The following is a 16,073-nucleotide window of genomic DNA, read 5'->3' on the forward strand; positions in this document are numbered from 1 at the left end:
GAAACATTGATAAATTAGGAATAAAAAGAATAAAAAAAGTGCATCAAATGAGCATAAAATAAGAATTACGTTATTGATCTTGTTTAACTTTTAAGTTAAGATCGGCCAGTTACTCTCAAAACGCGCATAACAGGGCAGGTCGCTGATTGGCTGAGGTCTGCTTCCGAGTCCGCTTAGGAGCGCTCCGATTGACCGAAATTGGCGGGAACCGCCTGATATTGTAAACATCGTTAATTGAAAAATGTATCGTTAGTAGAAACAATGGGGCACCCTATGGGAAGTGGATCGCGAATTGGAATATCGTTAGTCGATGGCATTGTAAAACCGAGGGATCCACTTTAGTGTTTGAATCTGTGACAGATGGCGTAAAGGAGGCACGCGGATTACTGACTGCTTATCTATATTTTATCACAGCTTGGAGCCTGGGATTCAAACCCAGGATATCGATGGTGCTGGCTCGGATGGGTTAAGTTAGGTGACTCATGCTCCTGAAGCCACCAGTCCACTGTGCCCATTACCTTCGACAGTAGAACAACACATTGTGACACAAAGCTATCTTGAAACTAGATACCACCCCTGACTTCTCCTTTGTGTCTTGTGAACACCTCTGAGCAGCATTAATACTGTAGCTGAGCATGGCACGCTTGTGTTCACATGTTACTTAATGGTGAGGATATATTTGTTATTGAAAAACTTTCATTGACGATGTTAACAAAGTTCTTCATAATTGTGTTACTTTAAATATAGGTACATGTCTATGCAGGCTGCTTTTGGAACACTTTATCACTGCAGCGCTACGTTAAGCAGATATTCAGCTCAGGCCGTGTGACTGCTTTTGCCCTCCAAACGTTTTGCCGTGTATTTTTTGCATGTGCCTTTTTACAAGTGGTATATATTCGCTTATCTGCCCTTGATGGCTGGGCATCAAGGGCACTGAGCTTGCCTGACTTTTAACGCCTGGAGATGTCACTTCTTGGTTCAGGTCGTGAATTATGGAGCTTCGGTAACGTGGGGTTTAATGTTACAGTACGAGAACATTTTTATTGCTGGGGGCAATAAAAAGTGTGCGGTGCACTCAGGCCGAGGGTTGTGTCCCTTTGGAGTATGTGAGCATCATCGCTTGCGTCCCCACGAATCTTAACAACTTGGAAACAATAATGCCGTCAATTCTGGTGGAGCAAACTGGCCCCATCGAGAAGAGCCTGCAGACCATGATGTTACCCAAAAAGAACGTTTAGTATTTGCATACAGATTTCCACTTGAAGCCACTGTTTACTGGGCGAGGCATGTTAAGGTCAGCCGGTGTCTTAATCCACATCATATATGAGGTTATCAAGCAGGGTTTAGCACATGTGGATGGGCTTCTCTCCGAGGAATCGCCACGTTGCTGAGAATGAGTGGCATCAGATGTTTAGTTCAGCCTGCTTGAATTCCTTCTTAAGAGTTTTTAAGCACGTTCTTTTAGAGGACACTGATGAAAAACGTTGTTAGGATTAGTCATAATTGGAATAAATATTGATACTGGAGGAATCCGATGAGCTATAAAGCTCGTTTTCACACATGTTCAGTGGGGGTATATACGGACGTTACAACAACAAACACTACAAAAACGCAAGTGCAACGTCGAAGAAAGTTAAACAAATCGGCCAAACACATACAAATCAAACAACCATTCCCATGCTCCCAAACATTTTTTTCAAAGTTAGGTTTTTGAAAATTTGTTTTGGGTTTCCACTGTGTGAAATGGTCACGTGTGGGGTGTTGGACACGGTAGAATCTCGCCAGACAGAGGTCTGCGATCGCAGTCTTGTAATAGACATGTGCTTCCCAGTGGCTTTGTCAGGTCTTGCTGTTGCTTCGTAACATAACGCCTGTTTGTCATTAATTCGGCATGTGCGAATTTTGAGGGTATTGTATAAAAGACTCATATAATCTTGATTTTGAAGCTTTCGTGACTGCAGGAATCCATACGCTGGTTCTTTCGGTAAAGTCACGTAGGTATAAAATAAATTAAATCACACCCATTTCAAACCTTTTAAAACAGTCTGCCTCAGCAGCAGACCATGCTTTCCCACCTGATGACGGACGCTTGTGTTGCGCCTGAGACGTCGTGATTTCTTTTATTTTATACCTACGTGACTTTATCAAAAGAACCAAAGAGTATAGACTCATAGAAGTTGAAAGTTGATAAAATTTTGGGGACGGCGTCTCGCGTTTGATGCATTAGGCCGTAGCACACCGCCGCGCGCTACCCCCCCCCCCCAATTGGCATTTCTCAAAGCTTGTGCGAGCACGTGGAAAATGATAAGCTTTTAATCTGATGAGCTATTTCGGTGAAAAGGGCTTGCCTGTCGAGGGAGACTCAAAAATGTGACTTGCGATGAATAAAATTTTCTTCACCCCCCCCCCACTATCACCATTCCGCTATTGGTGGAGGTGTGACGCATATACACCGGAGCGAATACATCGTTTTTCATGTGTTTAGCATCAACTGCACGTTGGCTGCCACGGTGCAGAATATCCCTCGCTAGGTATACCTCTCCATGGCAATTTTTCGAATTAAGCAAACTTCCGACTGCGCCAGCTGCTGCTGCTGCCCACGCCGTCGTCCTAGCAAACCGCCGGCCAGGGTGTGTCCTACAATTGGCTTGAAATGCGTGGGAAAGTGCCCCCCTCTAAGCCCCCTCCTGTCTTGGCCACACCCGACAAGTGTACACATTGAGAACTTGTGGGTTGCCATACGATGCCTTGAATGGAATGCAGCTTAGCTGAGCCTGTGTGTTTGTGCGCGTGCACGTTTGCTTTCACTCATTAATTACACTCGAAGGTTGTATATATATTTAATGCCTGCTTTTCTGCCTGGTATTTGTTTTTGTTGTTATACATTCCTCGTTGGTGAACAAGAAGATCACTTTGCCATTTAAGTAGAGAATGCTGTGTACAATTTGCAGATGGTGTCAGTGGCCCCTTCTGAAGAGCGGAGGTTACAGATGTAAGCAAGTTGAAGACGTTGGCACGTTTATATTTTGGTAATAGTACAGTCAGTGGCCACTTGTTTAGTCCGGTAAAACACGCTGCACCAGTTGGTTGTCGAGTGAGGGTGGGCGGTGGTGGGGATATACGATTGTCGGGTTGCTGTGTTGTGGTCCGTCATCACCTTTGTTTACTGTTACTCTGCAGCTGTTGCAAATGCGGCTTTGAAACGTGAGCACAGTGTATTAGGGCTGCTCGTAAATGGCTTTTAGGGGAGAGAACAAAAACACGTTTGATAGTTGCAAAGTGGGGCACTTCCTTGGACACCCATTTTGATGATCCGCGTTGTGCAGACTGGCTGAATGTGAAGAGTTGGCATCACGATTGGTAGAAGCGGTGGGACACAGCGCTTTGCGCACAGCCGCTACAAACCTGGTGGACCCGAGGTAAATTTGTGGCCACAATTAAGATCGGTGGTGAAAGTTATCTGAACCGGTCCTGGGTACCCCCACCATCACGTACTGACTATCGTGGTGAAGTATGGTCAAACAGCCCCCACGAGCGTTACAGCGTGGGAAGGCCTCTGTGCAACAGTGGAATGACGCCGTTCCGCCATGTTCCAGTGGATCTTTCTCTTAAAATAGCCAGCAGCGAGAATTACTTTGTACCTGCACCGGTGAGGGGATATTACTATCATTAAATGTAGTTGCAGTATTTGGGAATAGATATTGTGATAATATTGATAGGTGCCGTAATCAAATATGTAATTTGGATTATGAATGGACATGCAGCGGTTTAGTGTCGTAAATGACCCTGTGTCGATTAGAATCTGCCCTGCAGTAGATAGGAAGTTTTGGTCGTGATGCGTGCACATTTCCCGGGTGGGTTTGTAACTCTCAACAATGGACTTTTTTTTCCTCTTCCAGGGTACTGACCGATGTTGTTCACGATATGCCGAGATTGTCCGACATTGTCCGACATTGCCCCGGTTGTCGTTACGAGCTTCTTTGTTACTTTACACTGCGGTCGTGATGCATCATAGCATGTCGTCGTCTCACCCCCCCACGTACCGTTTCGGCCTGTTGAGTTTAAACTACATCCAAGTGTACATCTTGCTCTCTGTGAAACCAGTAGTTTGTGGTGTGCATTGCAAAACGGCTTGTTGGATATTGTCTATTATCTCTTTGAATACAATCTCCAGAAGTCCTATTATTTGTTTCAAATAATAATTCTAATTTATAATGCGCATTCCATCCTAGGATCCTAATGTGCAAAATATGGAAAGTTCCCTGTGCCTACTGCAGCATATGCGATTGCGAACACTGCCCAATAATCTCCTTGGCCAAACAGGGCATGGACAAACCTATCTGGCCAAACAGAAGCTGGTAGATAGTACGTGTGGACCCATCCGACCCATCTTGACCGGGTGGGATTATGCCAAGATTTTTCAAGGATATGTGAGCTTTTTGCAACATCAAGCTGGCACTGGAGTTCTTGTAAATGGGTCCCCCATTTTGTAAGCATAAAGAAGAGCGAGGGCACAATCGTGATCGAGAGGACCCAGAGCTTGTGTTGAGTGACAGGCCAGGTAACTTCCACACAGCAGTCCCAAGCAGGAGCCCAGGGCCACCGAGGCAAAATGTTAACTACCTCACCTGGTATACAGGAAGTTGTGGGTTCGATTCCGACCCCCGACGCCTGCTGTTCTCCCCGTGGTTGCGTGGATTTTCCTCTGGGTCCTCCGGGTTTTCCCTCTGCATTTAGCAACATGCGTTTAGAGTATTTGGCTGCTATAAATTTACACTTGGTAAGCCACTTTCTTGAGCTTTGATTTGTGGCCAGGTCGCTTCTGAAGAGCTATGTAGCAGCTCAGTGGGCCCTACCTTTAATAGTTTATAACAAAATATTTTTGAAGAGCGACGACAGTGAGAGATGTCACTTGACACACGAGAGAGCAACATGAGAGGAACATAGAGACACGAGAGAGGTGCAGAGGAGAGATGCACGGGACGAGAGATGGGGAGTGAGATGGACCTTGGACGACCCCTCTGCCCGATCTCCCCCCCCCTCCCCCACTTGAGACGCTCTGTGTCAGAGTACAGTTTTCTTGAATCCAGTGCAAAAGACATCGTGGTCACTTCCTTGTCAAGGATGTGGAAGCTTCCAATAGGTTTTCTTTATTCACATTTGCTGCTCTAGAAGAAGATGTCTTTGTTCTGAAGCTTATCATTAACATCAACTCTTCTGACCCATCCGACAGATGCAGCACACTTAAGGCTTGAAAGCCTCTTGATGGAGGGTTTCCTTGTCTCTCCAACACACTGGCATGCCAACAGACATTCTTAATTGATAGGCTTGTGGCATTTTTAGGTGTGAGCGATGATGCATTAGCATTTAACACCAGCCATGATGTTCTGTGTGCCCGTAAAGTGGCCAAGTCTGGTTGTGACTGCCAGATGTGGCTTTCGTGCTTTGTAACCTTTGCTACCGAGTTCAAGGAATAGGTCGTGCCGTGTGTTCACGCCCAATGTGCTAGACCAGTTCACTCTCTCTGGCCATTGTTTTTTGAAGTTATGCCAAAAATAGGCGTGCGTGGGCATTCGTTAAAATATGTAGACAATCGGAATACAGTGATCCCTCGTTTATCGCGGTTAATGGGGACCGGAACCCCTCGCGATAGGTGAAAATCCGCGAAGTAGGATTGGCCCCCTAGGAATTTCCGTATATGTGTGTGTGGGTACCAGAATGTTTAAAATATGTACAGTGATACCTCGGTTCACGAACTTAATTCGTGAACTGACTCTGGTCGTGAACCGAATTGGTCGTGAACCGAGGCACATTTTCCCATAGGGTTCAATGTAAATCCGGTTAATCCGTTCTGACCTTTTTTTTGGTTTTTGAAGCACAAAAATATGAAACAAATGACAATACACATTACTGTAGTACTGTACAGTATAGTAATGTATAAAGAGAGAACACTAACCTTGCTTGAGATGACTTCTGGCATGGAGGAAGGCAGGTGGGAGGCGGGTGGGAGACAGTAAGCACTCAAACGGGTGAACTGTACAATACAGTAAGTACAGTATTGTACAGTACAGTAGTACAGTACTGTATGTGCTAAAAAGCACACCAAAAATCTAAAAGTCACTGAAAGTGTCTTCACAGTACTCACAGTACTTCTATCTGTGTCTCTGCTTCTCTCCACGATCTTCCTACAGGAAGTCACGACCATGTGACAGCCTGGAATTAGCATTAAAATGGGCGCGGCTCCTGTTCGTGAACCGAAGCGGAGTTCATGAACCGGAGCATATTTTTATGAAATTTTCTGTTAGTGAACCGAGTTGTTCGTGAACCGAAGCGTTCGTGAACCGAGGTATCACTGTATATTTATACTTTATATATATATTTTACTTAAATCTATTTAATTATAAAACCTTAATATTATACATTCACTTTCTCTCTCTCTCATACGATACGTATTATGGTGTTCTACACTCACCATTAACAGTAGTATCTTGAGACTTGACTCCAGTATTGACGACGACGATGACAATGACGACGATGACAGACCTGTGCAGTTCGATGAATGTGATGATGAATTATGATGATGATGGTGTTACTGCACAGGTATAATGAGGCCTTTAAATCAGTTCGAAAAATCTGCGATGCACTGAGGCCGCGAAACTTGAACCGCGAAGTGGCGAGGGATTACTGTACTATTTTCTAGCATTATCTCCTGGGAAATATTGTCCTGCCCATGTCATATTTTGACCCCAATCCAGACAATTTTGGTTTTTGCATCAAACGTTCCGAAATGAACTTTAACCCCCGTTAGTTAATGTAGACGTGAAATCACCTGTTGGAGGGCTGGCTCTTTCTTGCATTTATGAGCTTCCAAAGCAATCGGCTGTGCTATAAGCACAAATGCAAAGTAAAGACTTGTTGTCACTAAAAAGACACTGATATATGTTTGTTTCCCGTAGGGTAGACATTGGCTCTGAGGTATTATCAAAGGCCCTGCTTGATGGGACATTTTATTACTGGATGTCCTTTGCTCCAATATTTATTCAGAGACTGCTGCAACAAGTTGTCTGTCTCTTGTCATGGTAGATCTGGTGGTTTATTGCTGTTGATTTGTAGTGGGTTTAGTGTAACATTGAGGCCCCGATTTGAATAGGATCCCCACACGTATCCTCGTGTGATTTCAGGCAAGTATATTTCATGCCTGGTTTGTGAATTTAAAACGATAATTTCAAAGACCGCCTCTTCAATATTAAATTCCAGGTCAATAAACAGAAGAGCCAGTGTTAAAAATACATCCTCGCTTGGGTTTTTTTAATGAAATACCGAAATGTTCTTGTTGATAGGTACAACACATTCAATAAATATGAGAATAGGTTTTCCCCTTTTTTCTGGCAACAAAGACAATGCATATATTATTAGAGTACGTTTTTTGTTTGCATTCTGACAAGTATTGTGGTTAATGCAGACATGATTCCTTGTAAAAGGTTTCAGTTTGGTGTTTTAACATCTTAACACCTGTTTTCTTGCCGGAAAGAAGGGGAAAACCTATTATCATATTTTGGTACTGACAAAGGAGGTCCCATGATGTAGATTCAATAAATACTTGGATTTTACAAGGTCAAAGGAAATTCAGATTACATTTTCATATCCTGGTGTAGCATAGTGTAGTAAATGCTATGAGAGTTGTGCAGTTGCTACACAAAGTCTTGTCGTCTTTGAAACAGTCTGCCTGTGTCACGTCCAGAAATCCAGTCTCCTGAATAAATACATCTTACCAAGGAGCGGTCTGTTTGCAGAGCATTGCGGACCGCTTGGGTCACCCCTTTGCTTGAATGGGCACGTGGACAAGGATATCCGGCGAAGTGGTAACAAGCGATTTGAGCCCTCCATGTACTTAAAATTTGCAAAGAACACTTTGCACCTTAAATCTGTACCGATTGTTCATTGCTTTCGAAGTTCAGTTTTTGCTGAATCGTGTTGGCAAGGAGGAACCTGCTGTATTTTCTCCACCAATGGGTGTGCTTACTTTGAACAATTGTTGTCAAAGAAAAGCAATAAAGCAGATGTTTCGTCTCACAAATGGTGAGCCGAGCACTGCCACAGTCCCTTGGAGACTTGTGGAGTCACAGGTCCCATGCTGCATTGTGGCAGCCCCCCCCCCCCACCTTGACAGCTGCTGTCCCCGTGTCACTAACGTGATACCATCGGGATGTGCTCACTTCTGTCGTGGTCATGCAAAGCCATTCCTGCACGGGCTCCTTTTATCATTTTCTAATTTCTCATTGCCTCGTGTAAGATGGAGCATAACAACAGACAGAGGCAATTGAGATGGTCAGGTAATCTGAATCGTATGGACGAGAATCGCGTTGCAAGGCAGGCAATGAGTGGAAATGTACTGAAAGGAACACTGCAGAGAGGGAGACGCCAAGAAAGATTTTCGGAGGCACGATAAACGACGATTTAGAAGTCATTGGAATATTGTGGGGAGATGTGGCTCCGCTAGCCTGAAGACCGCAAGTTGTGGCCAAAGCCGTGTCGCGGAACTGCCTGCATTGCAGGTATAAAAGGGGCCTTGCGCCGAAGGTAATTTTGACCAGGCACTGACCTCAAGGGGCCAGTCCACACAACTGCTTCCGTGATGGATTTGTTTTGGAAGGGCGGCGCTCAGAGTTTGTGTGTGGAAAGGCTGTGGTATGTTTATTAAGTTCTGTTTTCCAAAACTGCAGGCTGCCCTCGTCCACTTAATTGTTTCATTTGATCCAATTCTCTCAACAACTGCTCTTGGTTATACCTTGTGTTCCTGAAGATCAGTGGGAACAGAATATGGACCATATCGAGGCCAAGAAACCACATGAGCAAAATTGGTTTAGGAAAGGTTTCTTTAGGGTGCCTCGGGGTGTAGTTCTTCCCCACATCAAGTAACATGAGTAAAGTGCATGTTATTAGGTGATACGCCTTAATCAGAGTTAATCACAGCAGCCATTTCCCAAAATAATGTGATTCATTAACAAAGTCAAACAAATGGAGAAATATCACCATGTGAAGAGTTTTTTACGGGTGGACTATATCATGCGAAGGAAATTAACTGCAGGAATGTTAGTATAACTTTATAAGTGATACTAAAGTGGGGCGCGAGAAGTACGAGCAAAGCAAAAGTGGTGTGCAACCACGCTTGTAACGACTCTTTGAGTAATCAACTTAATCTCCATGGAACTGCCGGTGACTGATAACTGCCCCGCCTGTTGCGTCTCGGGTTTGGGTGAACGACCTCGGTCCCTCGGGCGGCATGCAGACCCCAAAGACATTCAAGTTGTCCACCCCTCTTCCTAGTCCCTTGCTAGCTCCCGCCAAGATCATTTGGCTGCTAGAAATTACCACGTGATTAACCACTTGAGCTACCAGTGGTGGCCAGGCTGCTTCTGAAAAATAACTAATAGCTCAGTGGGCTTTACCTGGTAAAATAAAAATAGCTTGGGTCAAGTTTATTAATGTATTTTTAGTGATTCGCTTACCTTTCCTAGACTTAGCACTCCTATCGGTTTATTTTTGTATTTGCTGTAACTTTCTGGCAAGTCCCCCCCCCTTACTGGTCATATTTTTAAAAAAGAGCTTAATAGCTCATCGGATTTCTCCAGTCTGAATAAAGATTCTGAGTTCTAAAAGTTCCAGAAACAACATTTGTGTTCGAACCAATGCCCTCATATTCTGTAGTGCACACTGACGGCGGGGCGATGGTTGAAATAAATTTAATCGAGCCTGGTCGTGTCTTTTAAAAGTCAATGCCAACTCCGGGTGTTACAGCTCTCTCTCCTCTACCTCGCGTGGGGAGAAGCCAACAAGGGCTGATGGGAATTCTCCGGGTCCTCCGGTTTCTCTCTCCCCATTTAAAAACTTGCGTTTAGAGCATTTGGCTACAATACATTTCCACGTGATAAGGCACTTCGTGCAGGGAGGGGGGGGTATGATGTGCCTTGTGGTTGCCGGGCTCCGCTGCCTGTGTGGAGACTTACGGTTTATTTTAACAATGGCACAGAGTAACATTCTGGGGCATAAGCGTGGCGTTTGTTGCAACGGTACAGACTTCACAGCCCGGTCCCAGATACACACGGTTTCACAGACTGATGCGCAAAATCGGGGAATGGTTTAAAAAAATTATGTTTTAGAAACATGTAGCCCCATTAAAAAAACTGTTGTGTACTATTGTTATCCACATGGGAATATGGCATTCTGAACGTTCGGCTCGGCTCATTGTGCCCATTAAGCATATTCAATATTGGTTCAAGCAAATATTATGCCTTGCACGGAGTGGGCAATTGGAAGCAAAGAGGGTTTCCTTCTTAATTGGACTTTGAGGCAGCTTGTTTGTAAGTGGCCCCGAATCAGCGGTGGACAGGTGGAAACGTTATACATGACTATTCCAGGGGCCTGCACTCTATAGGACTGTCGCTGAACAAGCTGTAGCCTCGCGAACCACGAAAGCCCCGGGCCCTTTGATGAGTCATGCGTCACGGCAGAAGGTGACACGAGGCAGCAAGAGGGCCACTAAATGCTTCTGTATGTGTGCAGTTATCCCCTCCCCCCGCCACCAGCCCCTGTCTAAGTAGGAAGGTTAAAAATAGGGCTCCCCACTGCACGTTGCTTTGGCTTAGCTTTTTCACGTGGAGGCGCTATTTTTAGGGTGTGTGAGCGCTGCTGTTTTTCCCGCTGCTGTTTTTCCCCCGGTGGCGGCGGTGTGGTGGCATTGCCTCGTGTCTGGGCTGGGGGGGAGGGAGTTCCGCACGCCACCCGTCCTTGCTTCGTGTTGCGCTGCACGCTTTAGCACGGCGGTTTTGCAGCAAACTCTTTACAATACTCATGTCGTGTGGAATTCTGTGTGCTCTGATATCGCTCGCCACTGTTAACCTTGGCCTGGGAATCAAACTCTTAATGGCCCGAGTTTGTGCCAAACACTACCACCGCTAATCTGTGTGAGGAATGGAGTCGACATGGTTTTGGCCTGCCTGAAGATGTGTATGTTGACCTTCGTATACCAAGAGTCTACTTTTAATTGTTCTTTTAGGCTACGTTTTTTAGATGGAGTTCTTTGAGTGAAATGCTCCGGGGAAGGTATGTGTGGGTGATTCCGTGAGTGCAAGCGTTGTTTTCTCTCGCGGAGCACTTTCCCCAACCCTTCTAGATGCGAATTCAAAAGACAATGTATAGTTGTTTTTTTATTTCGCGCCCTACACGTGCTTTAAATCGCGTCTCAACACATTTTAAAGGGCACCCCCAGTGGCGGCTGTCCCTGTGCAGCGCATGGTGACTCGGCACCTGGCCCACATGGGCATCAGTCTGCCAGTAGAGGTCAATGATTGCTCTATAATCCCAATTGAATAAATTGCGGTGTAATTTTCGAATTTGGCGAATTTGGACCCTGACGCCCGGCACACGATGGGCCTACTCTTGTGAATGCCATTGGGGGAACTTTAACATCCACTGTGAAGCAGACTGCTTGTTACGTTTATTACATCCCGCGGTAATAATCGAGGGGCGTCCACCAGATTTGAACCAGGAACCTCTGCAACAGTCGGCAAATGCCCTACCGCAGCAAGCAAAGTCGTGTCACCACTCCCGTGGAAAGTCTCATTGGCAATTGTGGCATGGGTGTTGTTAATCCATCCTGGATTCAAATACATTGAAGGTGATGAACTTTTGATCGACTTAAATACAGACCATATCTAAACATTTAATCGTAAAAACCTAAAGCCTCCTATGGAATGTGAAAGTCTGACCAAGTTAATGTTTTGGCTTCCTGTCTGCGTGTCTCATCCTGGGTCTGGTCCAATTTTTCACGTTTTTCTCCGGACAACAACATTGTTACCCTTTTCTGGCCTCCAACTTTGCTGGTTGGAAAATACTGGTTGATTCGTGCAGATGGACAGATAGCCGCCCTTCTCACTGGCCTGGGGTCGGGTGTGTGAAGCTCTCTTGTCTTTTAGTGTGGTGTGGTGGCCGCCTAGGCAGGTGTACACAGTGCTGTGTTTACCCAGCTGGGAAAATATTTCTCCACTTCTCTTCCCATGTTCTTTTCCCCAGCAATAAATCCTGTGTCGTCTTTAGCCCTAAATTCCCATCTTGGAAGGGAGTAATTAGATATACGGGCAGACCTCAACCCGTCGATTTGTTCGTATCTCGGAACTCTATTTAATCGTGCATACGGTCATTGTCACAAAATGTGTTGTGGTTCAACATCAAAGGGAAACATTGTTAAACTCATACATAGGAAGAAAGTGTACATTTTCATATCCTGTAATACATATTGTGTAGCAAATGAAACAAAGTAACATCAAAAAAAATACATTTAATTTTCACTTGCCTTTAGTTGAACAGTTCACTGCCGTTGTGCATCACGCAGGATTCTGGTGGAGGATCGCTCCGCCGAACAAAATTGTTTCGCGGTTTTCGGTTCGTAAGTACGAGCGAACGTTCGCAAGTCGGATGGTTACAAATAATATCTTATGGGCGGTTCGTTCGTAAGTGCGCAATGATCGGCAGTTGGACGTTCGTATTTCGGGGACTGTTGACGAATTACATTTTCATGGCCACCGTAAAAAAAAACATTGTTGCGTTAACAATTATTTTCTAGCCAAGTGAGAGGGTGTTGAGATCCATATCAACTTTTTCCAGGGAGGTTTAGATTATCACTTGTGCGGTATTCTGCTCTTTGTGATTAGTTGTCCGTGCTCCACACGTCCGATCAGCACGGTTGGCTACGTATGCTGCAAACTAAGTTCAATATACATACAACAGGGATGTCTGTGTAGCATTAGAAGCGGATCCTACGGTGATCGGCTCTGCTTTTTCTATGTTTGCTTGTCAGCATCAAGATGTGTTGAAATAAAGGGAAGTTTGAGTCATTGTTGTAACTGCCTACAGATGTCCCCAAGCACACAGCTTGCGTAATGCCAAGTCTGCATTCAGCTTTAGGGTCAACTTGTGGTGAAACACGTGGCTGTTTACTCCCTCTCGTGTTTCCATACAGAAAATACACCGACTTAGTAGTTTACAAGAAGCCGACATGGCAGCATTAAAGCATTGTGGAAGCATGAAAATGATTCCCTTAAGCAAAGTACATTGGACAGCTTCAACTCGGAACGTCGTGTTGCTGTTATAAAAGTCTACTCTTTGGTTCTTTCGGTAAAGTCACGTAGGTAGAAAAAATAATAATAAAAAATTCACGACGTTTTGATCGCCACACAAGCAATCGTCATCAGGTGGGAGAGAGAAACAGACTGCTGAAACAAGTCCTTCTATATAGAGCCGGAGGGAGGGGGGGTTGCCACATCGGGCAAGAGGGTGGGGGCTAGAGATTGTGCCTAAACGAGTGGGAAATCCAAAGATGGGAACCGAGATGGGGGGGAAGGGGGGGGTTGATGCACCTCCACGAAGAGCTGAGGTGGCAATTGTATTGTGAGAGATTAGCATGGCGATGTGTAGTGACAGTATGTCCACCACTAGGGGGATAGAGCGCTGAACAGGGTGAAGCAAAGGCAGCGCTGAACAGGGCGAAGGAAAGGCAGCGCTGAACAGGGTGAAGGAGAGGAGCGCTGAACAGGGTGATGGAAAGGCGCAGAGATGATCGAGGGTCGAGTGCAACGACGGTTTATCAGCCACTAGGGGGATAGAGCACGCAACATGAGACACACAGAGAGAGAGACACACACAGTGACACAGAGAGACATACACACAAAGAGACATAGGGAGACATACAGGTAGATGCACACAGAGACACACACAAACCGAGAGACACACATAGAGACACACAACAACATCACAGCCAGTTATAGTCTGGTATAAAACCGCCACATCGAGGGAAAGGGGGCAACGTTGGCTTTGTTAGTGACAAATTTATCCTGTTAAAGTAAAGACATTTAAATTGGTAATGTAACTCAGAGTCGGAAATAACTGCTGACAATGGCAGGTAGGATGGAAACATCGAACAACCAGTTAGGGCTTTATCTGGTTAATAACGTCCTTCCAATGATTTCTGCGTGGGGAGCGTGCTGCGTGGGGCTAGTGCTGCGTGGGGCTAGTGCTGCGTGGGGCTAGTGCTGCGTCGGGGAGTGTGCTGCGTGGGGCTAGTGCTGCGTGGGGCTAGTGCTGCGTGGGGCTAGTGCTGCGTGGGGCTAGTGCTGCGTGGGGGAGCGTGCTGCGTGGGGAGCGTGCTGCGTGGGGCTAGTGCTGCGTGGGGCTAGTGCTGCGTGGGGCTAGTGCTGCGTGGGGCTAGTGCTGGGTGGGGGAGCGTGCTGCGTGGGGGAGCGTGCTGCGTGCGGGAGCGTGCTGCGTGGGGCTAGTGCTGCGTGGGGCTAGTGCTGCGTGGGGCTAGTGCTGCATGGGGCTAGTGCTGCGTGGGCCGCGGTGCTTTGCGTGGCGCTGCGGGTGTCTCTAAAGGCGATGCCGAGTGCGGCAAGCGACGTTTTCCTTGACGGCGCAAACCCCCGCAGGTCGCTGCCACGAGGACCCTCCCCGCAGACGAGAGACGACCGCATTTACAGCACATCTGTAGCACAGTACGCAGTGAGTACCGCCTGCACACACACAGTCAAGCTGTTGCACTGTATTCTGTGAATGCACTCCCTACACACAGCCAAGCTCTTGCACGGTGCACAGTGAATGCATTGGATACACAGCCAAGCTGTTGCACGGCATTCAGTAAGAGTACCCTCTTTACGCATGCATTCAAGCTATTCAGTACATGGCGAGTACCCCTTGTAAACACAGTCTGTTCCACAGTACTCGGTGAGTGCCTTCTACACCACAAAGGCAAAGATCGCCCATATAGCCTTTAACAGACTGTTGGGGCAAGTGCTGTTAGTGAGCAACTATGAATGCCGGCACGGGGCATGAGCAGGTGGGTGACCAAGATCACGGCTACTCTGTCTCACTCACTTAAATTGTCACAACCTTAACTCATTGACCAGTACACCTTGACCCTCGTTCATTTAATTTGGTATTGTCTTGAAATGTTGATATTTTGTGAATTCACCACTCAAAAAACATCACTGGATTTGGTGCGTTTATATTTAATGACACCTTCAAACTGCCGCTGTGTTCAGTTGATTCAAACGTTGTTACATTGACGAATGTAAAACATGCGAAAAGAACTATGTAATTTATTTTTCTTTTTTAAATTCCCAACAACAACCAAATATACAACGTGTCAGGGACTTGCCACTGCAGATTATCCTCTGACTGGTGCTTGGTCAATCTTTAGTAGGAAGCCGTGGCATTGCAGATGCTTGCAGACGCGATCACCAGTCGGCTAGGCAGCACACAACTTTTAGTGCGAGTGATGGTGTGGCACAAGGTGAGTTCATACGGCCACTAAATTTCTTCACCGAGTATTCATGAGTGGTGCATATATATATAATATATTTACACACGTCATATATATTTTCTGAAAACCAGACCAAAGTGTGCTTGTGTTTTGTCAATGGGGGGGTCCACGAACCAGAATAAGGCACCGTTAGAATGTGTTTTTATTCACTGCTAGCAAGCATAATTCAGAAACTCCAGGTTATGGCACCCTTGGGCTTTCCCCTAAATGCACTACACTAAGTATTGAACCAGGGTTAGCTGTAGCTTTAAAATTAAAACCCACCCCGTCACGAGAACAGCTGGCCTGCCAGCTAACAACCGACAGACTGACAGACAATTGAAGGTACTTGTAGTGTAGGTGAGCACTGAGAACTGGGGAACCAAACTTGAAATGCAAAACCACATCTGTGGGTTTTGTTCATTCTTTCTTTCCCGTCATGTTCTCATCGACAACAAAGGAATTCGCATTTGTGTGTGTGTGCGTGTGTCAGTCAACCCATGGCACCTGGGTTTATGTCGTGACCTGCCAGCGAGTGTTCGACACATCACGTGGCCTTAAAGTGCACTTATCCTGGCACTAGTGTCATGGTGACGTCACCGCCACTTAGTGGTGAATGGCGGTTGTTGTAAATGAGGAGCGGTGACGCGGTGGTTAGCCCGCTGCACCACAAACGTCTCCACTTCAAATGGGTACCTGGTGCTGTGTAAACATTGTCACT

The 16,073-nt window shown here is 46.0% G+C and overlaps 1 protein-coding gene and 1 non-coding gene across 2 annotated transcripts in view; both read left to right on the plus strand.

Annotated features, from left to right (window-relative positions):
• Positions 1 to 16,073, plus strand: part of EIF4G1 (eukaryotic translation initiation factor 4 gamma 1) — a 135,396-nt gene that overhangs the window by 9,134 nt on the left and 110,189 nt on the right. Inside the window, exon 3 of the mRNA XM_078869511.1 lies at positions 14,481 to 14,553. Within this exon, the coding sequence (XP_078725637.1) occupies positions 14,481 to 14,553 (73 nt within the window). The remainder of the gene's footprint in view (positions 1 to 14,480; positions 14,554 to 16,073) is intronic.
• LOC144942876 (small nucleolar RNA SNORA84) lies at positions 9,966 to 10,104 on the plus strand. Its single transcript, XR_013639423.1, has one exon. It is a non-coding gene; the product is annotated as a small nucleolar RNA SNORA84 (small nucleolar RNA).

Source organism: Lampetra fluviatilis, chromosome 28 (assembly GCF_964198595.1).
Source record: "Lampetra fluviatilis chromosome 28, kcLamFluv1.1, whole genome shotgun sequence".
Lineage (NCBI taxonomy): Eukaryota > Metazoa > Chordata > Hyperoartia > Petromyzontiformes > Petromyzontidae > Lampetra > Lampetra fluviatilis.